Source organism: Pygoscelis adeliae, unplaced genomic scaffold (genome assembly GCF_000699105.1).
Source record: "Pygoscelis adeliae isolate BGI_AS28 unplaced genomic scaffold, ASM69910v1 Scaffold410, whole genome shotgun sequence".
Classification (NCBI taxonomy): domain Eukaryota; kingdom Metazoa; phylum Chordata; class Aves; order Sphenisciformes; family Spheniscidae; genus Pygoscelis; species Pygoscelis adeliae.
In genome coordinates, this window is record NW_008823913.1 from 3108184 (window position 1) to 3123824 (window position 15641).

At 38.1% G+C, this 15641-nt stretch overlaps 1 protein-coding gene across 1 annotated transcript in view; it reads left to right on the top strand.

The window, feature by feature from the left end:
- Positions 1-15641, top strand: part of PPIL2 (peptidylprolyl isomerase (cyclophilin)-like 2) — a 76787-nt gene that overhangs the window by 19066 nt on the left and 42080 nt on the right. The window contains exons 7-10 of the mRNA XM_009318752.1: positions 1377-1466; positions 10654-10729; positions 12144-12304; positions 13897-13972. Of these exons, the coding sequence (XP_009317027.1) occupies positions 1377-1466; positions 10654-10729; positions 12144-12304; positions 13897-13972 (403 nt within the window). The remainder of the gene's footprint in view (positions 1-1376; positions 1467-10653; positions 10730-12143; positions 12305-13896; positions 13973-15641) is intronic.

The following is a 15641-nucleotide window of genomic DNA, read 5'->3' on the forward strand; positions in this document are numbered from 1 at the left end:
TGCCTTAATGGACACTTGAACTGCATTTTTATTTGTGTTTTGTGAACATTTGTGTAAACCCAGGTGGAATTTTAGTTGTGACTTGTTTGCATAATCCTTTCTGTAAAAGCAAGGTTTATTTATTTTTCAGTAGCAAATAAATCCTTCAATTAATGGATCCATATCCAGTGTTGTAAAAAGTCTGAACACTGAAACATCTGCTTTTTGAAATCTGTGATGGGAAATTTCAGTAGGACTTTCAGATACTGAGAGAAGAAAAAGCTGAAATCATTGCAATCAAGGAAAAGGCTGGATTCATCACATTTTTGAAAACTTGCTCTGTTGTAGTTGATCTGTCTTTATTCCAGCTGTGAGAGCAGTCAAGATTAGGTTAAAATAGAAAGTATTTTCTGTTCCTTCTGGAAGCATGATGTTTTGATTGCTGTGGTTAAAAGGCAAGAATGAGTTTAAGAGTAGTCTTTGTTAAATGCTTGTTGATATTGTAAAACTATTGCTCAGTTTGCTACAATTTATAATACCGGGCTTCCTAAGCCAGCTGTGCCAAGAGGGTCTGTTTCTCATGTGGTGTACCCCTTGAAGCAATAGCATTTATCGGTTTGTTATAAGCATAGAATTAATTTACAGTCTTCTGGAGGTACTAGAAAAATACTCTCACTTTCATCTGAGGAGGATAGAGGATATTTGGGTGAATAAGACAGATTCAGGTTTTTTTGCAGGTAGACCTCCATAGTCATCTCGCTGTATGATGTATTTGTTCGTAACAACAAAGCATTTATTCCACATTGATTCTCACTATGAAATAACACGTTGCCGCTTTTTTGAGCGCCTTTTCATTTTCTCAGGTGAACAGCGGTGTTGCTGCAGGCTAGGTGCAGCAGTCAGGGTGGACAGAGTGTGAGGGGCTAATGCAACTCTGCTGTTGTACAAGCTGGCCTGGGACACACGTGTCTCCCCAAGGGGTGCTGACAGTGGGGGAGATATGGACCCCTTTTTAAAGCTGCCTGTCTTATACCATCTGTAAAACACAACTTAGAAAACTGCAAGCGAGATTTTTTTATTTTGGCTGTACTTTTATGATTAAAATTGGTTTGGTTAAAATTATATGCATAACTATGGAATGGAGACTGCAAGGTTCTTTTTTTTAAAAAAAACCCAAACCACACAAAAGTGTCGAGTTTTGTAGGGATGAAAGACAAAAGTTTCTCATCTGTTAAAGCACGCAATGAAAATATTGCAGGTGCCGGTTGAGAATGAAGGGTGAAATTGTTTTCTTTATCATTTGTACTTTAAGGTTTTATTGGTATCACATATTTACTTGTAATATTTACACATTAGAATCCAACTTTTAATATCTGTGTCTTTTGCCTGGCTGTTAGGCAGTTGAGCAGCTGAACATAAAACCAAAGAGCTACAAGGATCTTTTGACAGATGAGCCCTTCTCTCGGCAAGACATTGTGACACTGCAGGTAAACTCTTCTCTCTGTTACATGTCTTACTATAGAGCTTTTTTGCAGAGGATGAAGTGTTGCTGTGTACACTGTTATAGCAGGAATCATAAGTAATTGAACATAGAAACATTGTGTGTGTGTCTTGGAGATGGGTAGAAGGGGAACTGCTGTATTTTCTTTATTATCCAGATGAGCCACAAAGATGCCATAGAACTTAGAGCTTGACAAATCTCTAGAATGATTATTGTGTGCCTTGTAGGTAAGCAGATTGTTCAACATTGCCAATTGAAGGAGAAAAAAAAAGGTGCCCAGAAAAAGTCAAGGATGACATGTAAAAATGTGAATTTTGACAAATATATTTGCGGTTGCTCACTATTTCACTGTATCCAACTGAATATAAGATCTTGTGCAAAATTGTAAGTTTTAGATATGAAACTACACATAAGATTTTGGGTTTTTTCTATTAATCTTACCTGAAAAATTGCTGTGACACCTCCCATTTATTGTGAGACTTAACAGAAGTGCATTGGGAAAAGACTGGGTAGAGGAAAGGTAAAGGTATGTCCAGAATCATGTTCAGCTCTAGAGAGCCAACAGTACGTGGTCTATGTTATCAAAAGAAACATGTTTTAGAATGTGAAGTATATAAACTTTTAGGAAGTTGACATGTTACATTAAGGCTGAAGCTGATTGTCCATCTTACTCTTTTGAAGATGCCTAAAAGAGTCAAAGCTTCAGAAAAGCATTTTTTATAGAATGTTTCTCTAAATGTAGAGTAAAATAAGCAGCAAACCAGAGCATTTTCTTTAAGTGCTTGCTTAGAATGGTTTTCTTCTGAATAGATACCAATGTTGGTCTTTTATTGATTTTAACAGAATTAAAACCTAAATTAAAACAGCATTGTAAATTTCAGAATGTAAAAGATAGTTATTTACAGATGAAGTTCAGTATCAAAAGATCTAAAACTTTTGTTTAAAAGTAGGCATTTTTAAGCTTGCATCATTTCAAATTAGGGGGAAAAAGATTCAATGATCATTATTATTGGCATCATGAGTTAGTATGCATCTCATGAACAGTTAATTGCCACTAACCAAAACTAATACAGTCTAATTTGAATAGAAAAATATTTTTCATTTATGTCTAAGTGAAATGTATCACTTCTTCCCTACTCCCCAGTGCTGAACAGCATGTTTATAAATATTTTTCCTCTATTCCTTTGGGTTTGTGGCTGTTCAAGCTAATGCAACAAAGTAAAATGTTTTTAATCCAATGGAAGCAAAACCCATAACTTTTTCAGATTGAAAGCTCCCAACAGAATGTTATTTGAATGTAAGTGCATGGTTGCTAATGGATTTGGAATGGTAAAAAAAGACAACATGAGTGACTAAAAATGTTTCTGTGCATCACTATGGAAAATCGAATTATTTTGAACAAATAATTGAAATGTGCAGTCATTTAAAAATATTTTGGTATGGTTTTGTAGGTTTGGAATTGAATGTATGTATAAAGAGTGTGTTCCTGTTAACACACCTAGCTTTGATTTTTCACAAAAGCAAAGAGATGCTGTAGTCCCCTAAATCTCAAAATACAATAGCTAGCAATTTAAATGTTCCCTATGTGGATTTTTATCAATATTTTTCATCTTCATTCTGTTCTTGACACGTTGGGTTTCTATCTTGCTTGGAGGAATATGTCCATTAACAGAAACTAAGTAGATTATGATAGTTGTCCAGTCACTGGTACAGTCATCCTGCCAGCTACATGGAGGTCACAGCCGTACATTACCTGCACCTCTCTCACGTCCGTTTAGGATGACTTTCGTAATGCATGAGTAGATTTGTTTCTCTTAAGTAAGCATCTCATTATGGATTGGTGTTAACTTCTGTAGTGTACAATCTTGTAGTATACTCAAATAAGTTTAGAAATAGCAAAGATACCCCCATCTTGGGATTGGACTGGAAGAGATTTTGACCATCTGAATGCTGTTAACCAACTAAAGTTTGACCCCTTCACCCAATTAGTTTTTAAATATTTTTTTCAAAAAAGAATTTTCAACAAACAGCCTAAAATGGCTTTGGGGTGTTGAATGAGAATTAAGAGCCATTTAATGAACTGCACACCCCCCACAGCAAACTTGCGAGTATACCTTGATTTCTCCTATTCAAATGCTGCCCTACCCTGACTTGCTTTGTTGAGGCCAGAATGCAGCCTAAAGCGGTATGACTAGCCTGGGTATTAAAATTGCTTATGTATATGTGGTATAGGAATCTGTTGTTATTTTCTCATAGTATTTTCTTCATGTAAATTGTTGAAAGGCAGACCAGTGTCTCCTCTACAAGCTCTTGTGTTGACAACACTGCAGGCAGCGTGGTGGCTTCGCACTGCCAAGCTCTACCACCTGTGGCTTTGTTTCTTAGCCAGAGTTCATGACTGCAATCTGGTGTGTTTTCATTTGTGGCTCTAGAGCTCTATCCCAAATCCCACTTCTCTTAAAAACCTTTCAATTCTGTGTTGAAATTTATCACTTTGTTGTTTTCCCATTCCCCTGTGTAAATGAGTACTGTGGTGTCTGAGAGAGCTGGAATTGAGAGTGGGTTGGTAACATTGACCATGCTGTTTGGCAAAAAGGTAGATATAAAGGAAGTTGCTATAAAAAAAACATTCTTTGCTTTGCAAATAACAGCTGAATAGGACTGTCTCTAATAGCTGTGTTTATCAATGGAAAATAGCGTTTCCAGAGGCTGACTCTGAATGTCCTAGGAAGCAGATGGGGTACCTGTGTTTGGTAGTGAAATACAACATGATAAATGGAAAATTTGAATAATGTATGTTTACAGATTATTTGTATGATCACATTTTTCCTTACTGATACATAAAGGGCAATCCTACAGCTGCTAGGGATGCTCTTTTACCAGAATAGCAATTGACCTCAAACTTGACCTCTCTCTCCTAACGTATATAATTAAAAACAAAACCAAAAAAATTTGCTCTTTCCAGAAGAGAGAGAACTTCATAAAATTCTTTGTTCTGTTCTCGGTGCTAAACATTTTTCAAACACTAATCATAATCCATCCCTGTTAATCTTTTCTGGTGAGCACCATCTCAGCTGGTCGCTTTGACTTTGGTGATAGTTATTTGTGTCCTATTGCTATTAAATTTACTTGTTAAAAAGGACAGATTATTTTTGAATTGGAACTAAAAAAAGCAAAATCACAACTTCAGTTGTTAATAACACTGTCTTAGATCTATGATGTGCTTCTCGCTGTAAAGGAATCCACAGTGCTTCCTGCACTTACATATACAGAAACTGCTTTTTTCCCTGTTGAAATGCAAATGTCCTGGGGTAGAACATGGCAGTTTTTCATCAACATATGGCGATATTATCCAGCCCCTCAGGACAGGAAGTAAAGAATAATACCGTATCCTGGTGTGCAAGATACATTACCAAAACTGGAATGTAGTTATTCAGGCGAAAGATGTCATGGTTCTGGTTTAAAATCTTGCCGATAATGACAGAAATACACATGACATTATTCCATATGAAACCCTTCCTAGACACCAGCAGTCTTAGTATGACTGGATTTTTTAGACTGTAGCTCTTTACCCTCAAGTTGAAATTTCCTTTTCTTAGCTGTGTGATCTTGCCACAAACTCAAGTCAAGCTTTCCATCTTCTACAGTGCAGGTGTTACTTTTTTCCAAGTTTCTCTCTCCTTACAGTTTATTATTATTTCAGATAATTTTTCTCTCAACTGTACTGGTTTGTATCTCTTCTAAATGGAATATTGCTGTTGTATTTTGCTTGTGTTTCTCATAACTTGAAACCCACTTGTATTCTTTTACCTTGAAAGATGATCAGCTCAGCCTGACTTAGTATCCCTTGCAAATGTCATGAATGTGCTACCAACTGACAGACAGCTCAAGTACTTCAAGATTTATTAGTTATATTTAATGGGTAAGGTATGATGTAAAGCACTTAGAGATCTGTGGGGACAGGGTATCTGTAATAGGAAGGCTGGTATTGTTGAAGCTTGTTTGCAGTGTTCTTACCTCCCTTTTCTGCTTCCCATTCTGGTGTGTTGCTATTCATCATTTCACTTCACAATTGTTTTAAAGGTAGGATTCAGTATAGCTTTGAAAGAGTTTTGACATAATAAGACTGCATTAGACTACAATTCAGAACTAGGAGATTCTTTCGGTCATATGTTTTACAGGTTTTCAGCTAGTTTTCAATCTAAATGTTTAACCTAATTTGAAGTTATCTTCCAAGTAAATTTTTTTGGGGGTGTAATTCAGTGTTAGATCTGAAGGTCTGCTGTCCACCACTTAATCTGTGTGACAAAACCTGGTCAACAGTCTGGTAGACATTATTATTAATTAGTGTTACTGTAAATTCCATGTATGTTTCAATCATATATTTTGCAAGTTATTCTTTGTGTAATGATGTGGAACTTAATAGCAAGCAAATAAATAAGTATAATCTAGATTCCCTCATGTAAGAGTGGGCAGGCTGAAGCAAGCGCCTGCCCCAGCTCAAGATGCACAGAGAGGAACGGGGTCAGGTAGTGCTTTGCTGGACACGGTGGTGGGCTCTGACAGTCCTGTGGACTTCTTCCCATCTCAACAAGTGTGAGAGGGTCCTGAGGAGAGCCAAGTAAGAATGCTGTAATACTCCGCTTTCACATCCCATTTGGTAGGAAGTGTTCAGAGGAACTAAGGACAATTTCCCCTTTAGCCCCCTGTCAATTCTTCATCCTCCACCATATCTCTGTTCACAAACCAGAAACCACGGCTCTTAAATTTGTGAAGATACAGCAGAAATTATTCCTGCTCTGGAAACTCTTAGAAGCTATTGCTGGGCTGTGTGCCGGCGGGAGACGGGAGTTAGTGAGAAGTGTGGCTCTGCTCAGCAGCAGTGCTTGCAAGTAAAGCAGAGGCAGAGGTGGTCTGTTCCTCTTCGCCAGAAGAATTCCAATAAACCCCCCCAACCCTGTTGTGCCAGTGGTAATAGGCACAGTCCTCTTAAGGCAGCCTGCTGGGAGCCTTCCCTGATAGATGCATGCTAACAAATGCATCTGCTTCGCACCACAGAAATGGAGGGGGGGTTCCTGGGAGAAATAAATAGGAAAAAAAAAAAAGTCTGGGTAGAATGCAAACAGGTTTGCTGCCATTAAAGGAAAAAAAAGGCTCATACTGTTATGTGCTTCCTTATGTCAATTTTATTGTTTCTGTACAACCTAATCAGCCATGGACAAGACACGGTTCCCGACAAGCTGTTAAACACCCTTGGCATGTGTGGCAGGAAGCATAACTAATGAGCTAAGTTGAAGATAGCTGAGCACTGCACACTGTTAATTGATACTTCACTTCTCAGCTATTTCTCGTTTGCTCTTTGTGTGACAGAAGGTCAGAGCAGATTTCCTCTCATTTGTGGGTGAGGGCTCTTTGAGGGCAAATCCTGCACCAATGCATGTGCAGAATGACTGGTAAAGAAGTGATGCACTGGGACGTGGTCAGTGTATGAAGGTGACAGTCCTGAAGATAATTAGGGATGCAGCATGGCCAACCAAATGGTAAGAGAGGAATCAGGCCTCAAAGAAATCACACAGTCTAAAACTGTGCTGGTTTTAACCTGCTTCTTGGGGCGGTTGTGTGTATGGTGCTTAAGATTAACGGAGTTTAAGCTGTTTCCCTAAGTAGGTGAAACCGGAAAATGATAGGAAAAAAACAAGTGGAATGAAACAAGATTAATTGTTTTTGGAGCTCAGCTTTCAGGAAAACATCAAATATGAGATTTTTAATAGTCATGATAGTTAGCAACCCTTTGAAGTCTGTATCTGTGCTAGTAATTTGCTAAACTAAAGTTTATGGTTTGTAACCTTAATAAGAAAAACCCTGAGACTGCTACCCATGGTAATTTGAATACATATTTTTAAACACACTAAGACAAACAAAAGTAGGCCAATTTACTCTTCATGGTTCATCTTCCTTTCTGTGCGCTTACACAGAACTTATTTCTTTAGGCCTTTGGGCTCTAGGCCTTAATCTTAACAGGATTGGGAGCATCACCGCTGAGTCCAGCCTTTCTCTGACCGGGAGAGGCCATTAATTCATTAGAGCTCAAGGCTTTGACAATGCAGGTACGTCCATCTGCTGTCCCTGTGGTGTCTTGGTGGGACTGCTCTGATTCTGTGCCCAGTAACTGTCATGGATGCAATGAGAGGAACTTGGCAGACTAATTATTAGTGTTTAGACAGTTTTCTTCCTGAAGTGATATGTCTAAAGACTGTGTGCACTTTTAAAATGTACATAGACCTACCTTTAAAAAATGTGTATCTTGTGTTGTAGGACTCAGTACCATCAGTAAGGAAACGGTTTGTGTCTTCTGCAGCACAGGTTGGACTGGTCAGATGTGTTTCTGCTCTTGGGGATGGTAGAAGCAAATGGTGTTTTCTGTTTAACTTAATATTCGCTGCAGTACTGTCACACTTAGTATGCGTGTTTGTCTAATTCTAATCAAACTAATTCTAATCAAACTTCTCCTAGTGTATCATGATGCCCTATTTTAGAGGGAGGAATCAATATGTCAGCTGCTTGTCCTAGGTGTCCTGTGCAAGATGACACTCAAATTTCAACTTGAGGAACCATTTTTGAGGGTTTATTCCACTGACAGAAGGAAACTGGTTTTGGAGTAGGCGCTTAGGTTGTCTGCCTTCTCAATGAGTGGTGAGACTCCTGCTTTGCAGAATCAGGAACACAAGGGACAACACTGTAAATCAAACCTTTGTTGAGGTTTCAATTTGAACAAATGGCCCACCTGAATGTGATGAAGGACCTTGTGCAGAGGACTTTGGTCTCAGTTCTGGGGTTTGGGGTTGTCTCGGGTCTCTCAGAAAGCAGCTGGACAGCTGTGGTCTGCAAGGAGAGGAAGCTGCACTATGGCCTCTGCTGTCCTTCATACCATAATGGATGTGTTGCCTATGGGGAGGTTAACAGCCGTTTCGAGAGCCTTGCAGTGAAGGACACTGGAAACATTTTTGCGGGAGTTGCTCAATGCCTGCAATTAGGCTGGTTAAGCCAGGTAAACGTTTGAATGAACCATGGCTGTGAAACAGTTTGTACCAATCTGATTCGTGGTACCCTGAGCACAAAACACTTGGTTTCATAAGGCACTGGCAGTTGTGATGTCCTTTTATTTATTTTTAAACAATCAATAAATCAGTAAATCAAGAAGCTTTATTTAGAGGAATATAGTGAAGGTGGTTTCTGGTTATTCTTTACTGCTGTCTCCTGCCCTCCCTCCTGTCCATGAAAAGTCGGTTTGAGGAGTCAGTCTTGCCCTTCAGCTTTGCCATGAATGGCAGACATGTGGATTGCTATAAATCCATTTGTCTCTATTAATATTAATACACAGATTTTTTTTTTTTTCCTTTTCTGGAAAGGGGAAGCAGTCTCACTTCCTTCACCTTTTGAGGTGGTATATTTATGTGCAAGGCGATGATTTCTGTCTGGGAAAGCTGCAGCTCATGATTACAGAAGAGTATTTGGGAGGAGGCAACCTATGTCTTCTGGAAACACACTGAGCCCTTTCTCCAGACTTTCTCCATGCATCTTGTTGACTGTCAGAGAGCAAGGCTGAAATTAGCTCTATTCATACATACATAAATATGTATGTGGGTTAATAAATAATGAGTACACCTGAGTGCCAGTGTCAGAAGATACAAAGATGGTTGAAAAACAGGTCCAAATTTCCTATTCCTTAGTAGTTTTATTTAAAGGTTATTTGTTTCTAATGCAAGATCTTAAAGACAAAATATCTATTTTTTTGGCAGTCCATGTCTTGATGAAGATCTATCAGAGGGGTACAGTGGGGCAGGAAACAATAGAAAATTATTATATAGTGGTTGGGAAAGGGGACAGCAGAAAGCCAGGAGGTCATCATTAGGGTGCAGAATCACACAGCTTGATTTCATAAATGTGTTTTGGTTTTAATACCAGCAGTAAAACTAAAAATGCACTCTCTGGTGGAAGCATGCCATTTCAGGGATGAATAAAAGGCATAATTAGATCATTTAATAAATGATGGAGCTACCAGCTCTGCTTGTATTAATCATTACTTCTAGCAGAGATGAAATTGTTGGAACTTCTTACCAACAGTGGTGGTCTAAGAAGCTTTGTTAAATTTATTTGGGATAATGCTATTCATGTCAGTGTCATAGTTCTTTGCATAATATGTTGCATTATTTTTATCCTGTACTTGAATCTATTGCATATTATTAAGATATTTAGGTATTTTAGATTCTGAATTGTTTTCTGGAAGATAGAATTTCCAGAAATGACTGGGTGTCCTGGGCTGATGTTTTGACCTTTCTGGGTTGCAGAGGAGCTTGAGGAGAAAACCTTGAAGTCATTGTAAGAAGATGATTAAGGACTGTTTAATAATAGTATAATGTAACTTAGATCACCAGTAGGCATTCCTTGTCTCACTCTCTAACAAAAGGTCAAAGTTATGCAGAAAGTTGCCTAGAGATAGCATAAAGATTCACAGTTAATGGACTGTGTATTATTGCTGTTTTCCTTGAGTGGTCACTCAATAGAGTTTTCAAAATACCACTTTTTGTTGCCTTTTAATTATTATTTTTTATTTTTAAACGTAATTCTCTAAGCACAGATTTCACTAGTTTAAAAAAAAGCATTCAAAACAGTTCTGACTGCAAAGACTTGCTCTGCAGTTTATTTGTATTTTGAAATGCATTACAAAAGTTCACAGAGCATGTGCAAATCAGGCACGCTGTTATAAATAGAAGGAGATAGCGAATGTGAATTTGCATAGATCTTAGACCAAACCACAGAACGAAGGAAAAAATCGGGGGATCGCAGCTCCTCGTTCGTTCTTCTCACTAGGGTAGGGTAGACTCAGCTTAGTTCTGTTAGTAACTTCTGTAGGCAAAATATGTGTAATATTATGTTTGGGACTAAATTCCAGATCCCTAAGGAGCCTACTGTGAACAGGCTCATTGCTGATGTCAGCTGGGGTTGATTGTTTTATATTTTTTTCATCTTTCTGTGGTTTGGGGAGTATGGAAGTTATTCTGTCTCTCCCTATTCATTTATTATGGTGGTGTCTGCCCTTCAAACTAGTCTGTTGTATGGAATGGGTGCCTACCAAGCTCTCTGACTTTTGTTTTTTTAATTATTATTTTCAGGATCCAACAAACCTGGATAAGTTCAACGTCTCGAACTTCTTTCATGTTAAGAACAACATAAAAGTAATTGATCCAGGTAAGGATGAATTGAAGGTAGGCTGAGAAAACACCAACCCAAATAGGCAAATTCTAAAGACGACGTTATGGAATTGACAGTTTTCTGGATGGACATCCCTCAGTGGCTAGTAGTAACTTTGAAAACTTCTTGGAAACATGAATAACTTGTTGAAACTGTCCCTTTCACATCAAAAGGTGTTAACAAATTTTGAAGCGAAGATGCTTCTTTGAGAAATCATTAACTGTCTCTATGGAGTGCTGTGCAAACACAGAAAGCTTTCCATAGCCTTTAAAAGTAGGTAGATGAGAGAGAAGTGAGAAGAAGAGGAAAAATAATTTGCCAAAAGGTTCATTAGCCTTGTACCAGAACCAAGACAAGGAAACCTACATCTTCTCATACCTGTCTGCTGGGCTCTCTTTCATGTGTATCGAGAATGTATTGCCTATCCTTCTGTCTGGATGACAATGGACATCTTCCAGGTTAAAGATTGATATAGATTTTTCTAAAATAGTCCCAAAATTATTTTAATAATCAAAAATAAAATGCTTTTTTTGTCTTTCTAGATATCTAAGAAATTTGCTTCTCAATTCTTTTGTGATTTTTTGATAGCTAAATGCTTAGTAATATCTGCTAATATGAAATTGCTGAAGGAAAAAAATTCTTTTCTTTGCCCTTTTGGTTTCCTTTAGAACTGTTTCTAATGAGGTCTAATTGCTGATTCTAAGCATGGTATGTTTTTCTGGGTCTTATTATGCTCATCTCTTTTTTTTTTTCTTTAAAGTTACTAGTTCTGCAAGCAAGCATCTCTCTATTTACCAGCTAAAAATAACTGGTTATTATCTCAGAGATGGAATATTTAATATCCAGCAAATAGTAGGCGTACCAAGACAGAGAACAAGTGAAACTTGTAAAATAAAAATAAATAAATAAATAAGTAAATTTAAATAGGACAGTCCAGTCCATCAGCCTCCTCCCCCTGGTATCACATTAAAGATCTGATCTTGGGATTTTTGCGTCACAGGCCTGGCCATTCAGTGAGGAGACAAAGGATAGAAGTCTATATTGTACTCAACTGTATTTTGTCTTTATTGTTCTATAAAAATTTTACAAGACTTGCATGAACTTAGATAATTTCTAGTGGTTTCAAAGAAATTTTTGCAGTAGTCGATTTGAAGTTTTTTTTTTCTTTTGTTATAGTTCATCATATTGGCATTTTTTGTGCTATATTTCAAGTTACACTGTTGTTAGTGTTATGCATTGCTATTTGTTACTGTTTCTGCAAGAATAAATACAGTTACTAGACCTTTTTATTAAAAAAAAGGTAGAAATAATATCTGGAAGATTTTTGTGTAACTAGATATGCAATAAACTGAAGGAGAAAAAAATAGAATTTTTCTTTTAACTCGGAATGATTTAACTTTGTCTTATCTAGATGAAGAAAAAGCAAAATTAGATCCATCTTACTATTTGAAAAATACAAATACAGAGACCCGAGAGACTTTACTGGAGCTTTATAAGGAATTCAAGGGCGATGATATTCTAGCAGCTACTATGAAGGCTCCTGAAAAGAAGAAAGTGGATAAGCTGAATGCAGTAAGTCGACTTAATTTGTAGTTTGGCACTGATTGACTTCTTCAAGAATGGTAATAGATGTTTTTCAGCTTAGAGGCCATATTACAGTATAAACAGGCACTACTCCTTCTGTTTTCTGTTACATGGATATTTGTCGTAGATGAGAGTATGAGAATCATAGTGGGATTCCTTAGAAATACATTGTATGTGTTGGTGAGTTTCTCTTTGTTTAAATCATTGTAAATTATCCTAAACATTTTAGAAATGGAGCACAATAAGAAGGAAGAATCTATCATGTGGTTATGATGTATATGTTGGCAGAACCTTTTTTCCCAGGTTGTAATCTCTTGCTCTGAATTTGTTTATCATTGCTTCCTGCAGTTATTGGCCGAGAGAACGCACCTTAAGGGCAGTGCAAGTGAATCATTTCTGGTGTGGGCAAATATATAAATGATTCACATCTGCTTCTCCATTTTTTTCCGCTGGAATGCAGGATTTTTAGTGGAGTATTTTAAAGGATGTTCTCCCAGGTGCATGTTACTGAGTGTTCATGGTTGTCAAGAGAAACAATTCATCTGCATCTAGATTTCCTACATCAAAGGCTGTTTGAAATGGGCAAGACAGAGTATTCTTCTTTCCTTTAATAATTCTGGGATGTATGTGTCTTTGTGCTTTGATTACACTTACACGAAAATGAATAGCAATGCAGCATATGGCTTTTAATGAGGAGGCTTAGTGACAGATTAGGGAATGTGTGCGACCAAGGAGTAGGATCACATTTGCCCCTTTTCAGGGCATCGTAGTGTTATAAGAAAACAAAAGATGTAGGGAGAAAAAAAAGAGGCAAGAGACAGCGATGAGCTCTACACATGTTGGAGAGTCAGATTGTCAGCTAATGATGTGGATGGGCATAACTATAAACTTGCATAGGATGCAGTGTAACCTTATGGATAGAGCATTGGCGTGACCTGTATTCTTTACAGGCATTGCCTCAGAGCCACTAAACATATCTCCGGGTTTATTAGATCTTTGTAATTTACTACAAAATCCATGTGTGACGTTCACATTTCCTTTCTGCAGGAGAATTACAAAGCTCAAAATAGACATTGGGAACCATGGGACAGTGCCTCTGCACGCAGAAGGGCTGGGGGGGGGGGGGGGGAGTTGTGGGGGTGGGGGTTGGGGGGTAGTGTTTGCTTTCCTCCACAGTATCTCTGTGGTTCACTGGATTTTCCTTCCAGTTATTGAAGAACGTTGGAGAATTTTACAGATGTCTTGCCAGCAGTATTCCTTTCGTATCTCCACCTGTGGACATACAAATAAATTCTGATAATAGAATCTTTGCATAATGATGTATTAAACTGTAGTGGAAGCAATAAGCCCTTTCAGCTCAGCGCATGGGCAGCCTTAACTAGAGTTTCATCAGAGGAAATGTTACGGGTAACAGATGGAGAATTATCGCTGCATCGTGCATTTGTTTCTTTCTATAGGAGCTAGAGCAGAAAGTCTGCCTAAGGATGACATTTGTGTGTTTCTAGTGCTTATATAGTATCTTTAGTAGATAAATTCTAAGATCTAATGTCTTCTTCTCTTGCTTTTTCCTCTGCAAACAGGCTCACTATTCCACTGGAGCAGTAAGTGCTTCCTTCACCTCCACTGCAATGGTGCCTGAAACTACCCACGAAGCAGGTACCAGAACTACCTAGCTACAAGCCGTTTATTTTCTTTCCAGTTTTAAAGTGTGCCCCCTAGCACACATACATTTATGAGGACTGAAGGAATGCATTGATAATTGGTCAGTAACGATGCTATGGAAATGTATTCCCTGAGCAGATATATCCTTACTTTCCAGTGAGCTCATTCTGAAAATGATGGAGCAATTATGAATTAGCTTCAGCTTTGAATGGCAGTTACTTATGTTGAACTGAAATTAATGAGGTATTTTCAATGCCCAAGGACCACAAAATGGGATATCCACTTATGTAAGTTAGGAATGAAGTATGATCTCTCCTCAAATAGCATACAAAATTTTTACCACCTTTTTGGCCTAACCCAGTATTGGTTAGAATGACAGCAAATTTTGTGGTGATAACTTTTCATTTACTGCTTTTCAAGGTTACGCAAAAATGCATTTTAGTACAATAAAGTTTTCCTTTCATTCTCCAGCCTAAACACAAATGTATAGAATTTATTTAATTTGAATATTGATTAAATAGCTAGGCAATTAGTATTCCCAGTTGAAGAGAAAGGTCTGACTTTTGGCACTAAAATTTAGAGGTATGTCACACACTTAGGCAAAGATTGAATACATTGCTAAAACTGCATTCACCAAGTTCAGTTCCTTTAATTGGTGGATTACAGTGATTTGCAGGTGAATCTTTGAGTGTTGAAAATATCTGACTGGATAATAGTAACTGGACATTTTGACAAAATGGAAGTGGAAACATCCTAGATTGATCCTTCGGTTTGACTTTCCAGTGATGTTTCCAGTAATTTAGCTTCATTTGTTACAGAACTGGGTAGGTCTTCATATGTCAGCAGTTTGTGGTTGACTGATTGCTACCTGCTTGGCTTCCAAGTTTGACAAGAAACAGTTTGGTTTCAAAGTAACGTTTGTGATTAGTAGACATTACTTGAAAATTATAGTTTGTAATATTGAATGCTTCTGTGACTTAAAAATATAGATTATATTGTTGGCTCTCGAGGAGTTGGTGGTTTTCTATAATGGAAAAATCAGATTAATGTGAGGTTATCGTAGATGAATCTACAAGGATGTCGTGAGGTTATGCAGGGAGAAAATTAGAAGGGCCAAAGCCCAACTAGAACTTAATCTGGCTACTGCCGTAAAAGACAATAAAAATGTTTCTATTAATACATTAGCAACAAAAGGAGGGCTAAGGAGAATCTCCATCCTTTATTGGATGCGGGGGGAAACAAAGTGACAAAGGATGAGGAAAAGACTGAGATACTTAATGCCTTCTTTGCCTCAGTCTTTAATAGTAAGACCAGTTGTCCTCCGGGTACCCAGCCCCCTGAGCTGGAAGACAGGGATGGGGAGCAGAATGAAGCCCCCATAATCCAAGGCGAAATGGTTAGCAACCTGCTACACCACTTAGACACACACAAGTCTATGGGGCCGGATGGGATCCACCCAAGGGTACTGAGGGAGCTGGCAGGAGTGCTCACCAAGCCACCTTCAATCATTTATCAGCAGTCCTGGCTAACCGGGGAGGTCCCAGTTGACTGGAGGTTAGCAAATGTGGCACACATCTACAAGAAGGGATGGAAGGAGGATCCGGGGAATTACAGCCTTGTCAGTCTGACCTCAGTGCCGGGGAAGGTTATGGAGCAGATCATC